At 38.9% G+C, this 16,485-nt stretch overlaps 1 protein-coding gene across 2 annotated transcripts; it reads right to left on the bottom strand.

Moving 5' to 3' along the window:
- Window positions 1-388: 388 nt before the first annotated feature.
- LOC127450080 (lysine-specific demethylase 8-like) lies at window positions 389-4,859 on the bottom strand. Of its 2 annotated transcripts, none has more exons than XM_051713816.1 (7): window positions 4,083-4,859; window positions 3,165-3,337; window positions 2,931-3,063; window positions 2,799-2,846; window positions 930-1,079; window positions 725-817; window positions 389-582 (listed from the first exon to the last, which is right to left on the bottom strand). In XM_051713816.1, the coding sequence occupies exons 1-7, from the start codon at window positions 4,539-4,541 to the stop codon at window positions 406-408; spliced, it is 1,233 nt and encodes a 410-aa protein (XP_051569776.1). In that variant the 5' UTR covers window positions 4,542-4,859; the 3' UTR covers window positions 389-405. The 2 variants fall into 2 exon arrangements, with proteins under 2 accessions (XP_051569776.1, XP_051569777.1); XM_051713817.1 differs by having other exon boundaries at window positions 389-586; window positions 4,083-4,850.
- Window positions 4,860-16,485: the final 11,626 nt, after the last annotated feature.

Genomic DNA, 16,485 nt, shown 5'->3' with positions numbered 1-16,485 from the left:
GGACCATTTGTAGACTTAAACGTTCAGCATATCATGTACTACCTCTAAGATAAATGGTGGAGGTTCTTCAAAAAAACAAAACACATTCGTACAGTACCTCTTTTTAAAGGGCTATTGTGAAAGATTCAAGTATAGATTGCTTAAAAATGATAAAGTTCCTCAAGCTGTTAGACAGCAAAGTTTCAAATGTTCTATATTTGTACTGAGCGTTGCCGTATATCTCCATGCTGTTCACATAATTTAATATTAGTGAGATTAGTTATTGCATGTTAAACATTTAAAGGTTTACATGTATATATGTAAATTTAAGCAATTCCCATCATATCAATCATTCCTGATATTAACCTTAAACCTTCAGATTAAATATTTAAGATTTGTACTAATCACAAAGTTGAGCATGCTGTTTTATTCTGTATAAATATCAAGACCACCAGAAACTAACAGAAAAGCTGAGCTCGAGAGAGCGCACATAATGCCAGTGCTGAACAGGGATAAAGAGCACATCTCCAGGTTGGAGCACACACTCCTGATATGATGCTTTAGGGAAGTCTGGGAACTTTTCCAGGTCTGGATTCTCCACCTCTACCTTTTTGGGGTAAAACCAATTATCATCACACATGACGAAATAATAAGTGAATATGAATATGTGCATGTAAGTTTACAACATTAGCTGTCAAAAGTAAGGTATGATAATAAACAGTCAGTATTGTTTTTTTACTTTTACCTGACTGGTGTTATGCAGAAGCTGCGACTGATGTGGATACAAATTTTTCGTTTCATCTGGACTGTAGAGGCGGATATATTTCCTTCCAATCACCTGCCATTAAAAAAAAAAAAAACCATACAGAGAATGCAATGAAGCAAAAAAATAAAAGCCCTGCGTTTATCTACGGTCAAACACCAAATTAGTATTTTGTCTTTGGGTTTACCTGTGCCAAAAAGTTTTGTTGAGGATCCTGATGGAGAGGAGACACTGTGCCCCCAGGCCCAAACCAGGCATTAATTGTAATTTCATCTTCATCTCCCTCTCCAAGACAACAGTAATCAGGGATACGGATATCTTCTTTCAGCTCTGGAACCTAACACAATGAATACTGCCAAAAGTTACTGAACACAGAACTTTGTCAAAATGCCTTTTTTTTAGTCTGATTCTGCTTGTAGTGGGTGAATAATGTTTTTGTTCTGCAGGTAAAAACTGTTCATGTACACAAACTGTCCTTCATAGCTCTTCTATGGGACGGTGAATGTAAAATAAGCGTTTTAAAAGAGCAGTTTCTTAGATTGAAGGTTTAGATTTGACAACTACTTTTTACATTTTTAAATAAAAAAACATTTCAATATTTTTTTTAAATATTCCCCCCAAGAATATATGAATAATGAACAGTTACATTTACCTCCACGCGATTGTGAATTTTTCGCGATAAACTTCCCGTGGCGAAGAATTTCCCCTAACAGGTTTTGCGTGGAGTTAAGGTTTGGTGAGCTTTGACAGGAAGGTCTTTCTGTCAAAGCTTTGACAGGAAGCTGCTTGGTTTGGTAGTGACCTCTGTGTGTGTACACTGAATATTCGCCATGGACAAGGATATAATTTTAGCTGTGAGTTTCTTTTAACTTCACTCTCACAAAGTATAAATTGCAGCATTAAAAATAGGCTGCTTGATAATTAGTTTTTTGCTGGTTTCACACACGCTCAATATCCGCCCATGCCTTCTTCGCCCCCAGAATTTCGCTGTGCAAAGCTGAATGTGACCACACCTTAAAGGAATATTCCATTTCAATACAAGTTAAGCTCAATCAGCAGCATTTGTGGCATAATGTTGATTACCACAAAACTTAATTTTGACTTGCCCTTCCTTTAAAAACAAACAAAAAAACAATAAGCAAAAATCTGGGTTACAGTGAGGCACTTAGAATGGAAGTGAATGGGGCCAATTTTGGAACATTAAAATACTCACTTTTTCAAAAGTATAGCTACAAGACAAACAATGTGTTAAAAAGATTTTAGTGTGATAAAATAACTTAACCTTTTCTGTGTGAAGCCAATTTTTACAGCTTCATTGCCATGATGATGTAATGTCAACAATCCCTAAAACGACTGTAAAAATGACAATTAAAACAACTTTCCAGCACAAATAATACATGAGTTTTAACAGAAGAATTAATGTAAGCGCTTTTATAAAATTATCTGCTTCACATTTCAGCCTTTAAACCCCCCCCAAAATTGCCCACATTCACTTCCATTGTAGTTAATGTAACCTCGATTTCTATTTATTTATTTTAAAGGAGGGACGAGTCAAACTTTTTTTTTTTTTTTTGTGGTCCTCAACATTATGACAAATGCTGTCGATTGAGCTTAACTTGTATTGAACCTGGAATATTTCTTTAAAGCAAGAAATAGAAAAACGATTTTGAAATAAATGGTTTAGGTGGAGGGATGGCAGAAGAATTGTCATTGGTGCGTGGGAAGCAGCCACTTACTTATCCTTGGGATATGACTGGCAGGCCTAAATGAACAAGCCCCTTCCGAACTTACGTTTAGAACTTAATTTAAATTGTACAATTATTGTTTTGATTGTTGTTAACTAAGCCATAAACATACAAAAATTAGACATCTGAATTAAAAAAAATTTTTTTAATTCATTTATGCCCTATACTCTTCTAGCATAACTGGAGAACCAGTTTTGGACTGCATGTAGAATGAAAATACTGCATTCCTTCCTGCTAAAATGATGACGAGGAAGTTCAGTAACTGAGACTAGAATTTCTCTTGATTGATAATCCATGATCAAACAACTGACCTGATCAAACAACTGATGCTGAGCCAGATATCCCACTCCTTCATCCCCCTATAAGAAATATAAAACAGTTACACTTCAAATCCAACTTGGGCAACACATGATTTTATCTTACACTGAACTGAAGCATCTTACTGTTCCCAGAATGTAGCGCTCGATGAACTCATTCACTGTAATGAGCTTCTGTGACCACTCTTCATCCGTGTACTTGGATCCCACTTCAATAGGCACCGTCCGACAGCCAGCGACAGTTTTCAAGTAGTCTATGCTTAGAGAGAGTGAAAAGTAGATGAGAGAGAGCTTTAGTTTTAGGGGATGACATTTAGTATAATTGTGTAAACTAAAACAGTGTGTATGTGTTAACAGTACCTCCATGGATGCTCTGTGAAGGCTGGCCAGTGGTCAATTATTCCCTCAATAATGACAGGCTTTTGAATATCCAGAAAATCTGATCTGAAGCACTCCATAGATGGACACTGAATCCTAGGCACAGCTTGTGCTGGGTTTATTACAGGCTCGAACACACAATCCTGTTTCATTTTCTGTTTAGAAAAGTTTTGTAGAGGAAAAGAATGTATACCTGCATAGTGTGAAATCGACAATAAAAGGCATTACATCAGAACAAGAAGCGCTACATGATTTAGGCAAGTAGGACATGTTCCTGGAAGAGCATCCTTGGATCAAATCCTTTTCCTTACCATAATTTACCCCTAAATCCAAAGGGAAATCATAGGTTCATGGGGAACACAAATTTTGAATGTTGTAAAAGCAACCATGGGACAAACTCTAAACCTACACCAGGACCGTAACTTTAAAATCTGATTGGTTGATAGGAATGTTGATCCAGGTCCAGAAATATATTCTGCTTGGATAGGTCATGAAAAGCGTTTTGCACATCTGTTCACTTTGGTGAAAAACAACTTCACAAACCATCATGAATGCTACTTGCACTAGAATGTTATATGTGGAATTATATTTTATGGTTTTAGGCTCTAATGTTGACCTAATCTTTTGCAGTAACAGTATTTGTTGTTATTACTTTTTTGTTGTTGTTTGTTTGTTTTATTTAACTGGTTCAAAAATTTGGGATTTATTTATTTTTTATAAAAAGGGAGTTGCCCAATAAAAGTGTTGAAACACACTAGGCTTAAACTAAAGATGTGACACTAACTACCAACTACACTGTAAGCACTTTGGGGTGAAAACTCCATGTTATATTTGCATTTCTTTAAGGTGACAAAGATGACCAGAAACATAAGCACCACACTTCAGAAGAGACGACTTCACCTTTGTACAGGGTTCTTCACACTTCTCCACTTTGTTGGGATTCTTCATTTTCATGTTATTCCTTAAGATACCGACAAGTCTTTGCAGAATATTGTCCATGATGGCTGCCCCCATTAACAAACCCATATCGCATGTCTTAATGGCCTCTTGCATGTTGGCTTGAGATGCATTTCCATGACATAAACATAAGACTTTGAATAAGCAGCCATATGAGTAAACCCTTCTCCACTCTTTGTCCACATCTCTCCATGTCCCTGTGTTAAGCTTCTCCCAGGAATAATCTATAATTATCTGAGCTCTTTCAGCAGAAGCTGGGCAATCTGGTGCACTGTACAGCTGATCTCTGGCCAGTTCAAGAACCTTCAACACACTTCCTTCAATCTTCTCACTGAAACCAAAAGGAAACTCTGCCACTGTCGCGGGCAGAACAGCACGCACAGCAGTCCAGATCTGAGCCATGAGAGGATGAAACTGATTTCTGATCGATGATCTGGCGAGAAGACACCATAGCAATCATCTAATACTCTGGCAGAGACGTAAAGCTACGACTTAAAAGATGCACAGGGTATTGAAATAACTATCTGGTGAATACTTTACACGTTATATATGTTACAATCCATAATAAAGTGTTTAAAAGCGAAGTATAAACAACCAGAGACGATTATGTGAGCAACGTGTAATTCATGTAAATGAACAAACCGATCCTTCTACAGCGGCATCCCGTTGTTGATTGCGCCTCATTTAAATGTCCCTCTAGAAACAGATTAGAAGAATAACGTTCCACTTCGGGCAAATATTTGCATGCGGTTTTTATTATCAGCCGTTCCGTTTGTTATCAAGGGAATTTCAGTCTTTCAGTTGCACTTTCCAGTAGAATAAACATCAACGAAAGAAAGAAAGAATAAGTAACCTAAACTATAAAAATGGTTTAACACTTGTTATTTCTCTATCTAGGATATCTGTTTCTCTTCAGGTTTACCTATGAATGAAAAGTATCCCAAAAAGACCCATTATTACCTTCAAATTAAATAATGGTTTAGCACAATTTAAGATCAATCGACAGCTTTTGTGGCATAATGCTAATTACCACAAAAAATACTCTCACTGAGCACTTTATCAGGAACATCTGTACACCTACTTATTCATGCGATGAATAATCTGAATAAGCAGATACGGGTCAGGAGCTTCAGTTAATGTTCACATCAACCATCAGTATGGGGAATTTTTTTTTTGGAGTATGGCATGTCTGTTGGTGCCAGATGGGCTGGTTTGAGTATTTCTATAACTGCTGATCTCCTGGGATTTTCACACACAACAGTCTCTAGAATTTACTCAGAATGGTGGCAAAAACAAAAAACAGTTCTGCGGCTGGAGGTCAACGGAGAATGGTCAGACTGGTTCGAGCTGAAAGAAAGGCTATGGTAACTCAGATAACCACTGTGTACAATTGTAGTGAGCAGAATAACATCTCAGAATACACAACACGTCAAACCTTGAGGTGGATGGGCTACAACAGACCACGCCGGACACCTTATTAGGGCCAAAGTGTTCCTAATAAAGTGCCCGGTGAGTGTAATTTCGACTCGTCCCTCCTTTTCTTTAAAAAAGCAAAAATGGAGGTTACAGTGAGGCACAGGGGTGCCTGCAGCTGTACGGCCATACACACTGTGCATAACATGAGCGTTTCGACTGCCCTGAGAAATATTTACTCTCAGAATATTTCACCAATCATGAAATGTGTCCCGTATTTCTGTTGGCTGTTTAAAAGAACTAACAATGCCCAATTTACAAATGAATAATTATTTTGAGTAGGTTCTTTTCAGTGAATTGGCCAAACAGGCTTGCAAAACGATCTGAATCTATTTGTGATTCAGTATAATTCGTTCGGTTCACTCTCTCACTGAATCATTTGGAGCGGGTTCTCACACAGTAAAACAGTTTCTGGATATTTACGAATACAGAGATCAAACAGCGCTGGATACAGTGGAAATGTACCAACAATCAACTGAAACAAAAGTCTGTCTTTTTGAGAGGTAACTTTGAGAAACTTGAGCTAGTGCTGTGTCATGTGAACAAGGGGCTGTTCGAACTGAACATATTTTTACATCTGCTCGTGCTGTTTTTCAATCGTTTTCCATGTAAACATTCACTAGATAGATGTCTTTTGAAAACTGCGTCACGTTTCACTGTGTTTTTGGCATCTCTCATGGGAGCACTGCATTTTTAGATGCTGTGTCAAGTTAAAAAGAACTTCAACTGATAAAAATGCGTCTCGAGAGACCTGCGTTCTGCTCTATTCGTTGTGGTGCATTTTGCTTTTTTAGTGCGAAAACGCATCTGTCTGAATGGTTACTGGAAGAAATGATTTAGCCAATAATTACATGAATGCTACTCATCCTCAAGAAAATAAAACAAATGCTTATCTCAAAGTAACCAGAAATGAACACTTTGGTTATGTTTTTTGCACACACACACAAAAAAAAAAAAACAAATCTCACAGGGGACCATGCCCCCGGACCCCCTTGTACATAAGGTTTATTAGGCAGATTTCTGTGCATACCCTCAGATTAAATCCTGCAGGCGCCCCTGGTGAGGCACTTACAATGGAAGTGAATGTGGCCATTTTTTGGAGAGTTTAAAGGTAGAAATGTGAATCTTATCATTTTATAAAAGCATTACATTCTGTTAAAACTTGTGTATTGTTTGAGCTGTAGTTGTTTAAATTGTCATTTTTACAGTAGTGCCGGTACTAGGATGTAATCTTTGGTGGGGCGTTCTGACATTTAGGGTGCTTTCACACTGGCAGTTTAGTTCGAAACAGAGCACGGTTCGCATGAAAAATTGGTAATGTGAAAGCTGTCATGCGGACCGGGGAGCGCACCGCGGTACCGAATCCGAGACTACTTGTAGGAGGTGGTCTGAGTTCGGTTGCAATGGAACTGTAGCACGATTCGTGTGAATGTGAAAGCAACTCGGACTCGGGTGCGCACTCGATAAGGAAGTAAAGTAACCTGCGCATGCGTTTTAGCCGATGACGACATCATTAGTTTCGACAACACACGAGGATCCACACATTCCTGAAAGTCCCAAAAAAGTAATGATACCACAATGACATACAACACTATAAGTCTGTCTGTCTATCTATCTATCTATACACCTTATAAATACTATTATAGGTTATAAATACAGGGTATAATAGGAGATGACAGTGGCGTTAACTTCACATTGGACAAGAGCGTGAGTAAGTGTGCAGTGTAAACATACGCCGTTTGCGAGCAGCAGCAAGCCGCCCTCCCCTGGACATCTGATGAGTTACACCATGAAGCGCACATATACACAGTTGTCGTTCACTCTGCTCTGCATAATGGCACCAAAATAATAAAAAAACAAAAAGTACGATGAGTCGTGTTGTGTTCTCCATGCGTGTTTGTGATGACGTAAGATGAACGCAAATGGACCGGGGTTCGATAGAATCAAGTGAGTGTGAATCCAGACCAATGCTGCCGGGGGCACCGGGAACAATTGCACTCGGAATCAGACAGCGGCAAACGTGCCCAGTGTGAAAGCCCACTTAGAGTGGGCAATAGGTTCCCTCTTAGACCCCCTTAGACCCGGCCATGTTTTACAGTCATTTTAGGGTTTTAGGGTTTACGCCGTTGTGTTGTCATGGCAACGTAGTTGTAAAATTGGATACAGCTTTACACAGAAAAGTTTAGTAGGTGATTTTGTCACACTAAACTCATGTTAAAACATATAATGTTTACATCTTGTGGCTAGACTTTTGAAGCAGTGAGTATTTTAATGTTTACAGATTGGCCACATTAACTTCCATTGTAAGTGCCTCACCATAACTGCGATTTTGCTTGTTTTTGTTTTTTTAAGAAAAGGAGGGACGAGTCGAAATAATTTTTTATTTTTTTAATCAACATTATGCCACACATGCTGTTGATTGAGCTTAACTTGTATTGAATTGGAATATTCCTTTAAGAGGAATCCTATTCCTTGTTTAAACTGCTGCTCCAGTACAGTAATTAGACCTGTTCAAACAGTAAATTGACAATGAATTTGTCTTAAATATATTAGGGATGACTGGCCATTCTGGCATTGACTTTGTTGGCACCATGACAATGAAACCATGGCACCACGCTGGCTATCGATAGCCAAAATATGATGATACTCTTATCTTCTAACAGACAACCAAAAGTTCCTGAAGGTTATCTCTTGTATATACTTTACATATGTAAATTAGTTCTTTCCTTCTGAAAGAACTCTTATGCATTTGTCTGAGGTCTATATGTTTGGGTTCACACCTTTTCCCACTACATTTTTAACAGAACGAGTTACAGGTGTTCTTTTCATGAGATGCACAGTGAATTTCCCAGGAAAAATGTCAGTGCACAATGTTGGGACTAACAATGATTAACTCAAGCCTCTCTTTTGATGATCTGTTCAAATAACCCGCAGCTGCTGAGTCAACAAGCCTGTTTATAAACTTGGCCACTTGATCAGATGTATTGCGCATGTAACATAGATCAGCATTGCTGCAGAAGTGTTTGGGGATGTGATATGGAGCAAATATTGACCGCTAGAATTGAAGGACACTCTTTGATGCGATAATCCATTTTATACGCTGGTTAAATGACAGCATTTGTTGTTTTTTCATTTACCCTTGATTTCTCCCATGGCCACTGAGCAGACTGCTCTGTGGAAAGGAGCCAGCTGTTGAAGAATCAGATGTTAGCGCAGCTAGATGATCTGTGAAGGTGTATGCTTGCAGAGAGAGGTTAAACATGATATTTTAATGGGAGTGAACACTGTGGTTGCTAGTTGTTGTTGTTGTTTTAATGTTTAGAATGTATAAAATGGGTCAATGTCTTCACATACTAAATGGAGCCAATAAGTAAATGTTTCAAAAGTATAGCCACAAGATGTAAACAATATGCATTTTAACATGATGTTTGTGTGATAGAATAGCTTACTAACCTTTTCTGAGTAAAATTATATTTAATTTTATAACTTTGTTGCCACACTGACATAACGATACCCTAAACCCTAAAACGACCATAAAAATTATGATTTAAACTTTTTCACATCCTAAATAATAATAAACAGTAATTAATGTAAGTGCTTTTATAAAATTATAAGCTTCAAATTTCTGACTTTAAACCCTCTAAAAAATCACATTGTGTGCAGTGAGAAATGCAAGACTTATGCTGCAATTACATCTTTATAAAACTGTATATACGTTTAAGTGATTTAAGATCCACATATGCAAGAAACAAAGGCAAATCGAGTCACATTGCAAGAGTAAGTCTGCATCTGCTCAGTGAAGAACTTAGAGAGTTGGTATTGTGTCAGACTACAAAAGTGGTTTCCTGTTCCCACTGTGTCTTTGTATGTGAGACAGAAAGCCTTCTGCTTCAGGGTGAGTGCTACACAGCTTGAGTTCACTCCTAGCACTTCACATTTGACATAGATGAAAAGTGAACCCAGGGTATAGTGGCAGAGTCATCACATAAATTGTTCCAGACCTTCTTTTTTCCACAACTATTTTGATTACCTTGCATTTAAAGGTGAAGTGCATACTTTCGTTTCAATTTTTAAATACTTTCTCCAATCCTAGTTTAACATGCACAGGTCACTACAGGTAAGCAAATTGTTGAATGGTTTTGCAAAAACACTGTGGCCCTGTGACACTTTTGAAATGGCTCGGTTTGTTAGAGCATCCTGACCAGCCTGACACAGCAACATTGGCTCAACCACTGGTGCGTGTTTGGGCAGGACTAATTGTTTTGGCAATCAATGGCAGACGGGTGGAAGTGCAATACTGTTTGGTGGTGCTAATGGTACAGAAATTACACCCCCCCCCCACACACTTGCAGGCCCTCACATTATATTCAGAATAATTAAGTGCCTTGTCTAAACTAAATTTTTAATGATTCATAGAGTTAGAACCTGTTTCTTGACTCACTCAAACAACATTGATAATGTCTGTCTCCTTAAGATTGATTCTATGATCATAAACAAGGTCAGGATGTGACATGAATCATGTGTGATAATATATGCTAAAATCTAAAACAGAATGAATTATTGATTGTTGTTTTGCCATTGCTGTGTTAATAATACAACATTTGGTTTGGGGCATGGCTCTAGCTGTTGTAAGATATGAATGCAGAGTACAATAGCATGAGATTATGGTCATATTTTTGAGTTCTGCACAAATGCTGTGGTCACTTTTCTGTACTTATTCTGAACTTATTCTTGGCATGTCTGATTCAGTTGATCTGGAGAGTGGAAATTGGATGAAAGACATTTGTTTCTTGGAATTCTGATGGTTTCATGCCCTCGCCTGTCACAGTCTGGGCTGGACAGTCCCTTCTGTCTGTCCCTTCTGTCTGTCTTGTAATGTGTTGGTGTGTGTCTGTATTTCCCTCTCTCTCCCTCTTGTTTTTTGATGGTGCCACGTGGAGAACGTCAGCTCATTTGCCAGGACGACTGACTGTTTCTCCACCCAGCTCATCACCAGCAGCACCTGCCTCCAATTACCAGCTCCTGTATATTCTCTCCTTTGTTGTTCTGTCTTTGTTGGATTGTTTTGCTGTGTTGCAACAATTGTTTTAGCATGTTCTGGTCTGTTCTGTGTTTCCAGTTTTGGTCAGTCTATTTTCTGTTTTGTTTTCGGTTTTTTACTCTTCTCCCTTTTGAGAGTTTTGGTTTGTAATTTGTATTTTATTTGTTTATTTAAATAAAAGCCCTATTCTGCCTTCCGGCATTTGGGTCCTTCCTTACTAACCGTGACAGAAAAATCCAAACCAATTCTGGACCCAGCAGAGGCACAATGGGCATCTATATTTTTCCATCTCCCCTCATTGACGTTTCAATCCATCAGCGTATGATTCAGCTCATCCACCTTCGTAATGTCCATCAGAGAGGAACTGACGTGAGGGACATCGCATGTGGGTTTTTGATTGCAATGGATGAGCTGGACTATGATGAGACGGATCTTAAAGAGGTTTATGACATCTGCCTCTGTCAACCTCTAAATTAGGGAGAGATGGAGAAGCTGGGGCATTTGGGACTTAGTAGACCACCTTTATTAGTGCAGGGAGTCTGCAATCCCATCCCAGGAGGGATTTTCCTAGGCAGACCATGCCATCGTCCCAGACTCAACAAGCCCAATCCCCAGTCCTCCTATGACCCCTGCTGCAGTGATTCCGACCATCCAAAGGAGAAGGAAGCTAAGTAAGGCAGCCGTTTCCCAGTCGCTGCCAGCGCTCCCGGCCACGGAGGCCGTTTGCCTGTCGCTGCAAGCGCTCCTGGCCACAGAGGCCATTTCCCTGCAGCTGCCAGCGCTCGTGGCCATGGAGGCAGATTCCCTGCCATTGAGGCCGTTCCCCAGTCGCTGCCAGTGCTCCCGGCCATGGAGGCCATTCCCCAGTCGATTCCAGCGCTCCTGGTTACCAATCTGTTGCTCAGTCTGTTCAGTGCCCAGTATCCACCTATTTCCAGTCTGACCCCTGCTCAGCGATGCCCACGTCCAGTCTGATCCCAGTCCTACCACCATGTATGACCTCGTCCTCTGTTCTGTGGCCATATCTGACCTCATCCTCTGTCTTGCGGCCATGTCTGATTTTACCCTCTGCCCAGACCTTTCCCTCTTCCTAGCAGCCGTCACTGATATCTCCCACTACCCAGTTACCATCCAGGCTCACCCTGCCTTTACCACCCTCTCCCAAGTTCCCACTTGTCCTGTCTCTTTTCTTGATCTAAACCCCATTCTAGTTCCATCCTGCACCAAACTTCTTTCTGGTCCCTTCCTCATCCCTTGGGCTGATCCCTTGTCGATTCCCGTTCCTTCACCTAGCCTGTCCTGTTTCCCGGGCTGTCCTTCTAACCTATTCCGGCTCCTCAACTGTCCACCCTGTCTGCTCTGGTGCCTTGGCCACCTTCCTAGTGCCCCCACCCTCCTGCCCTTGGTCATTCCATCCTGTCCTGTCATGCCCAGTTTGGACAACATGAGACATCCTTGGTGTTTGTACTGTCACAGTCTGGGCTGGACAGTCCCTTCTGTCTGTCTTGTCATGTGTGTGTGTCTCTGTTTCCCTCTCTCTCCCTCTTGTGTTTTGCAGGTGCCACGTGGAGAATGTCAGCTCTGTTGTCAGGACGACTGATTGTTTCTCCACCCAGCTCATCAACAGCGGCACCTACCTCCAATTACCAACTCCTATATATTCTCTGTTGTTTTGCTGTGTTACAACTCATGTTCTGGTCCGTTTCGGTCGGTCTAGTTTCTGTTTTAGTTTCAGTTGTTTATTTTTCTCCCTCGTGAGTTTTGATTTTGTATTTTATTTAAATAAATAAAAGCCCTATTCTGCCTTCCTGCATTTGGGTCCTTCCTTACTAACCATGACACTCACCTACCAATAATTCACCACACAAATTATGATGTGGTTGACCTGAGCAAACCTGTATTTAATCTGGGTTGTATGTTCTTTTACCTTGTGTAGTTTTGCACAAGGAAATGTTTTTCGAGGATGAGAGCATGTCACGGCCTCGTCTATGTTGGCATCTGTGTGATTTGGCGAGCTTCTACCAAGTTGCAGATGAATTTGAGACAATATACAGTGGACTTTAATTTAAAACAAACTTTGACACAAAAACAAAAGCTATTGCAAGCGTTTTCACTTTCAAAATTTGATAAAAACTATTTATTTTGATGTCCTAACTATGCACAATAAAATGGTTAGTTGCATTTTATTATTTGTAATTATCATTGTTTTCAAGATGATCCCAGGGGAAGTCGGCATGTTGCTTCCGAATGTTCCAGTACCTGACATCAGTCCCATAATGCTAAGTTACTGACGAGAGGAATCTCCCATCAGACATTTTTGCATTGATATAAACGTGTTTACCTTATCCTGTGGTGCATCTGGAAGCGCGTTGTGTAAGCAGTCTGGGATACCCGGGTTCTCATTCACATAATCAGTGACAAGCCGATTGGAGCGATTCAGAGGTTCCACTTTCCCTCTGTGATTACATTTTCACTCCACTGATAGTTAAGATTAGGGTTGGGGTTTGGGGGTAGAGTTAAAAAGATATGCATTCCTCTTTACTGTATTACATCCTTTACTGCTTACTTGCTTCATTTTTGGTGACCCTCTGTGGGCATTTCTTGCTGAACCTAGAGCTCACACATGCCCATAACTTCAAAAACATTTCCCATTTCAGCAACTGAGAGAAGTGCTTCGAATTCCTGTAAGCACAGGCTGAGATTAGCTCAAGAAATGTCAACCTATTGTTTTTGAATTCTCTGTGAGATCAGTCTGTAGTTTTTTCAAATCCTATCAGAACAGACCTGCAACCCATTTTTAAGTTTTGACCCACCAGTTGATAGCGACTAATTTAGACAGTCTAAATGTATTGCTGGTCATGCACAGTCTTTGTTCTAGTTCAACTCATTCTTCAAAATTGTCAACCTGTTATTTCCGTTGGATTACAGAAAAACACTATGTTGCGACATAAATTCTGTGATAGGAAATGGCCTGCTTGTAGCAATGCCCGGTGGTGAAATGCGTTATCATGGTCGACATTACGAAGACAAATTCAAAGCAATCACTGACCCGTGTGACCTCAGTTGTGCTTGCAGTCCATGTTTGTGCATGGTGTTGGGGCCTGTGAACATGAACATGATTCATACTGTGATGCAGACACTCTACTTGTTTAGCCATGGTTAGAATGAGGTTGCATTGTCTCTGCAGGAAGGGAGAATGTATTATTCAAATGTGGCTCTCACTGTGGGGAGGTGAGGGAAGGAGGGGCTGTGTTGAAGTTCGAGATGATGATGATGCCCGTCCGTAGGCTGTCAGCACTCACATCACCTGCTGGCTGTTTTCCCAAGCACACTTCAGCACTTCACCTTCCTCTGCCTCCTCCTCCCGCTGGGCAGGGCAGGGTTCAGCCTCCTAGAGTGGTGTGGTTGGCTTCACCTTTTTGTTGAAGATGAAAAATTTCATAAAAAGAAAGGCTTCTGCAATGTATTTGAAGTGGCTCTTAATGAATTGATAGTTTCTTAAATAGTGCATTTTATAGCTTGTGATCTGTCAGTCCTAGTCTAATACAGTTAATAATATTAGAATAACAACGTTTGAACTTCCAGCTCTGCTTAGGACCGCTGTAACCTGGTCTCGTAGAGTCACATTATTACAAAATAATTTTTCACATGGTTTGTTATGCATATTGTGGCACTTTCCTGCTAAAATGAACAGAGACTTTTATTCTCTTTTACACAAATTACGAGTAAAACTGTAGATTATCAGTTAAACATAAACTCCTGTGTTTTGCCCTGTTATGGCATAAAAGCACTTTTATTATAATGCATAACTTGTAAGGTGATACATTTAGAAGCTTGTTCTAGCACAGTCAAATTTCTCGGTGCTATGCAGCCTTAAGCCTCATTCACACCGCCAGCAGCACAGAGACAGGATGCCATTCATTTTTAATGAGTGCAGAGCGACGTCCGGCAACACAAGCAACAGCAACCACTGGTGACAAGAAATGGGCATGGCAAGTGACAGGACAAAGTTGAGAAAAGTTTAACTTTATGCAAATGATGAGTGACACTTGGGAGCATCTACCAATGAAAGTGAAACTCACATCATCCATCTCCTTTGAGATTTTGGAGTGGAGAACAGACAAGATGGAGAAGTTAAATTACTGTGAGCGATTTCATTATATGGTTTGTCTGTAACCACATACGTTTATAATAAAAAGATGCGCGTAAGTAATTGTAGGCATTCTAAATGCATTTGATTCATGCAATAGTAGATTGTTCATCTTGTTAATGGTATGATGCAATGAGCACTGCTGCAGTTTATGTAAAAACACTCTACCCTGCAGACTGTTTCAAATAGCTAATGTTGAATAAGGTCATTGGCTAGCTGCAGGGACTAAATTATATGGTGAATATATATGCAATATCGTTGTATGTTCCTATTTTGAAACACAGATATAATATATATATATATATATATATATATATATATATATACATATACATACAGGGTTGGGAGGGTTACTTTTGAAATGTATTCCACTACAGATTACAGAATACATTGCTGTAAAATGTAATTTGTAATGTATTCCATTAGATTACTCAAGGTCAGTAACATATTCTAAATACTTTGGATTACCTCTTCAGCACTGGTAAATTTTTTCACTTGTTTTGACTATAAAAAGTGCCAGTACAGTAAGACAAAATACACATGTTAAAAATACATTCTCTGATAAACCTAAATATCTTATGCAGTGTTGTTTCTAAAACAAGATAAATTTTTTGAATCAAGAATAAGATTTTTGCCCTAAAATCAAACGTCTTACTTGAAAAAAAGAAATTATGATCAAACGTGAATTTTCTTGATAAAAAAATATGATCGTGCCTGGTAATGTGCATGTAAAATGGCTAGAAATAGCATTTTAGCTTAGCTTAAAGCTGACAATTAACACAAGGTTTATTTCTATTTCTGCAGCTCCAAACTTACTTCAAACTTAATTCTCTGTCTGCTCGTATGAATGTAACACATCATAAGAAAGTGTTTCACCACTGTTCAAATGCACTTTGGATCGCATCATTTATACGTATACAGTTTTCCATCTGAAAGGACTACATATTAAGTGAAACAAATGACAATAAAATGCAAAGTAATCTCTTCAGTAATCAAAATACTTTTTGAATGTAACTATTCTAAATACCAATGATTTAAATAGTAACTGTAGTGGAATACAGTTACTTATATTTTGTATTTTAAATATGTAATTCCGTTACATGTATTTCGTTACTCCCCAACCCTGTGTGTGTGTGTGTATATATATATATATATATATATATATATATATATATATATATATATATATATATATATATATATATATATACACACACACAAACACATACATACACAAGCTCTGGAAAATATTAAGAGACCGCTGCAAAATTGTTTCTCTGGATTTAGTATTTATTTGTATGTGTTTGAGTAAAATGAAAATTTTGGTTTTATTCTTTGAAGTGCTGACAAAATTTCTTCCAAATTCCAAATAAAAATATTGGCATTTAAAGCATTTATTTGCAGAAAATGACAACTGGTCAAATTAACAAAAAAGATGCTATGTTTTCAGACCTTGAATAATGCAAAGAAAAAAAGTTAATTTTATTTTTAAACAACACAATACTAATGTTTTAACTAAGGAAGAGTTCAGAAATCAATATTTTGTGAAATAACCCTGATTTTCAATCACAGCTTTCATGCGTCTTGGCATGCTCTCTACCAGTCTTTCACATTGCTGTTGGGTGACTCTGGAATTTTTTTACAGAGCTGTATATATATAATATACACTATATTGCCAAAAG

Source organism: Myxocyprinus asiaticus, chromosome 13 (assembly GCF_019703515.2).
Source record: "Myxocyprinus asiaticus isolate MX2 ecotype Aquarium Trade chromosome 13, UBuf_Myxa_2, whole genome shotgun sequence".
In the NCBI taxonomy this organism is placed as follows: domain Eukaryota; kingdom Metazoa; phylum Chordata; class Actinopteri; order Cypriniformes; family Catostomidae; genus Myxocyprinus; species Myxocyprinus asiaticus.
This window is presented reverse-complemented; position numbering and strand designations above follow the sequence as displayed.

Bases quoted from the DNA above. Each gene is read 5' to 3' on its own strand.
- LOC127450080 (XM_051713816.1), bottom strand. From the start codon at position 4,541: ATGGCTCAGATCTGGACTGCTGTGCGTGCTGTTCTGCCCGCGACAGTG. The intron at 818-929 runs GTAAACCCAAAG...TTTTAATGGCAG, and splicing joins AACAAAACTTTTTGGCACAG to GTGATTGGAAGGAAATATAT. The intron at 583-724 runs GTAAAAGTAAAA...CCAAAAAGGTAG, and splicing joins TTCTGCATAACACCAGTCAG to AGGTGGAGAATCCAGACCTG.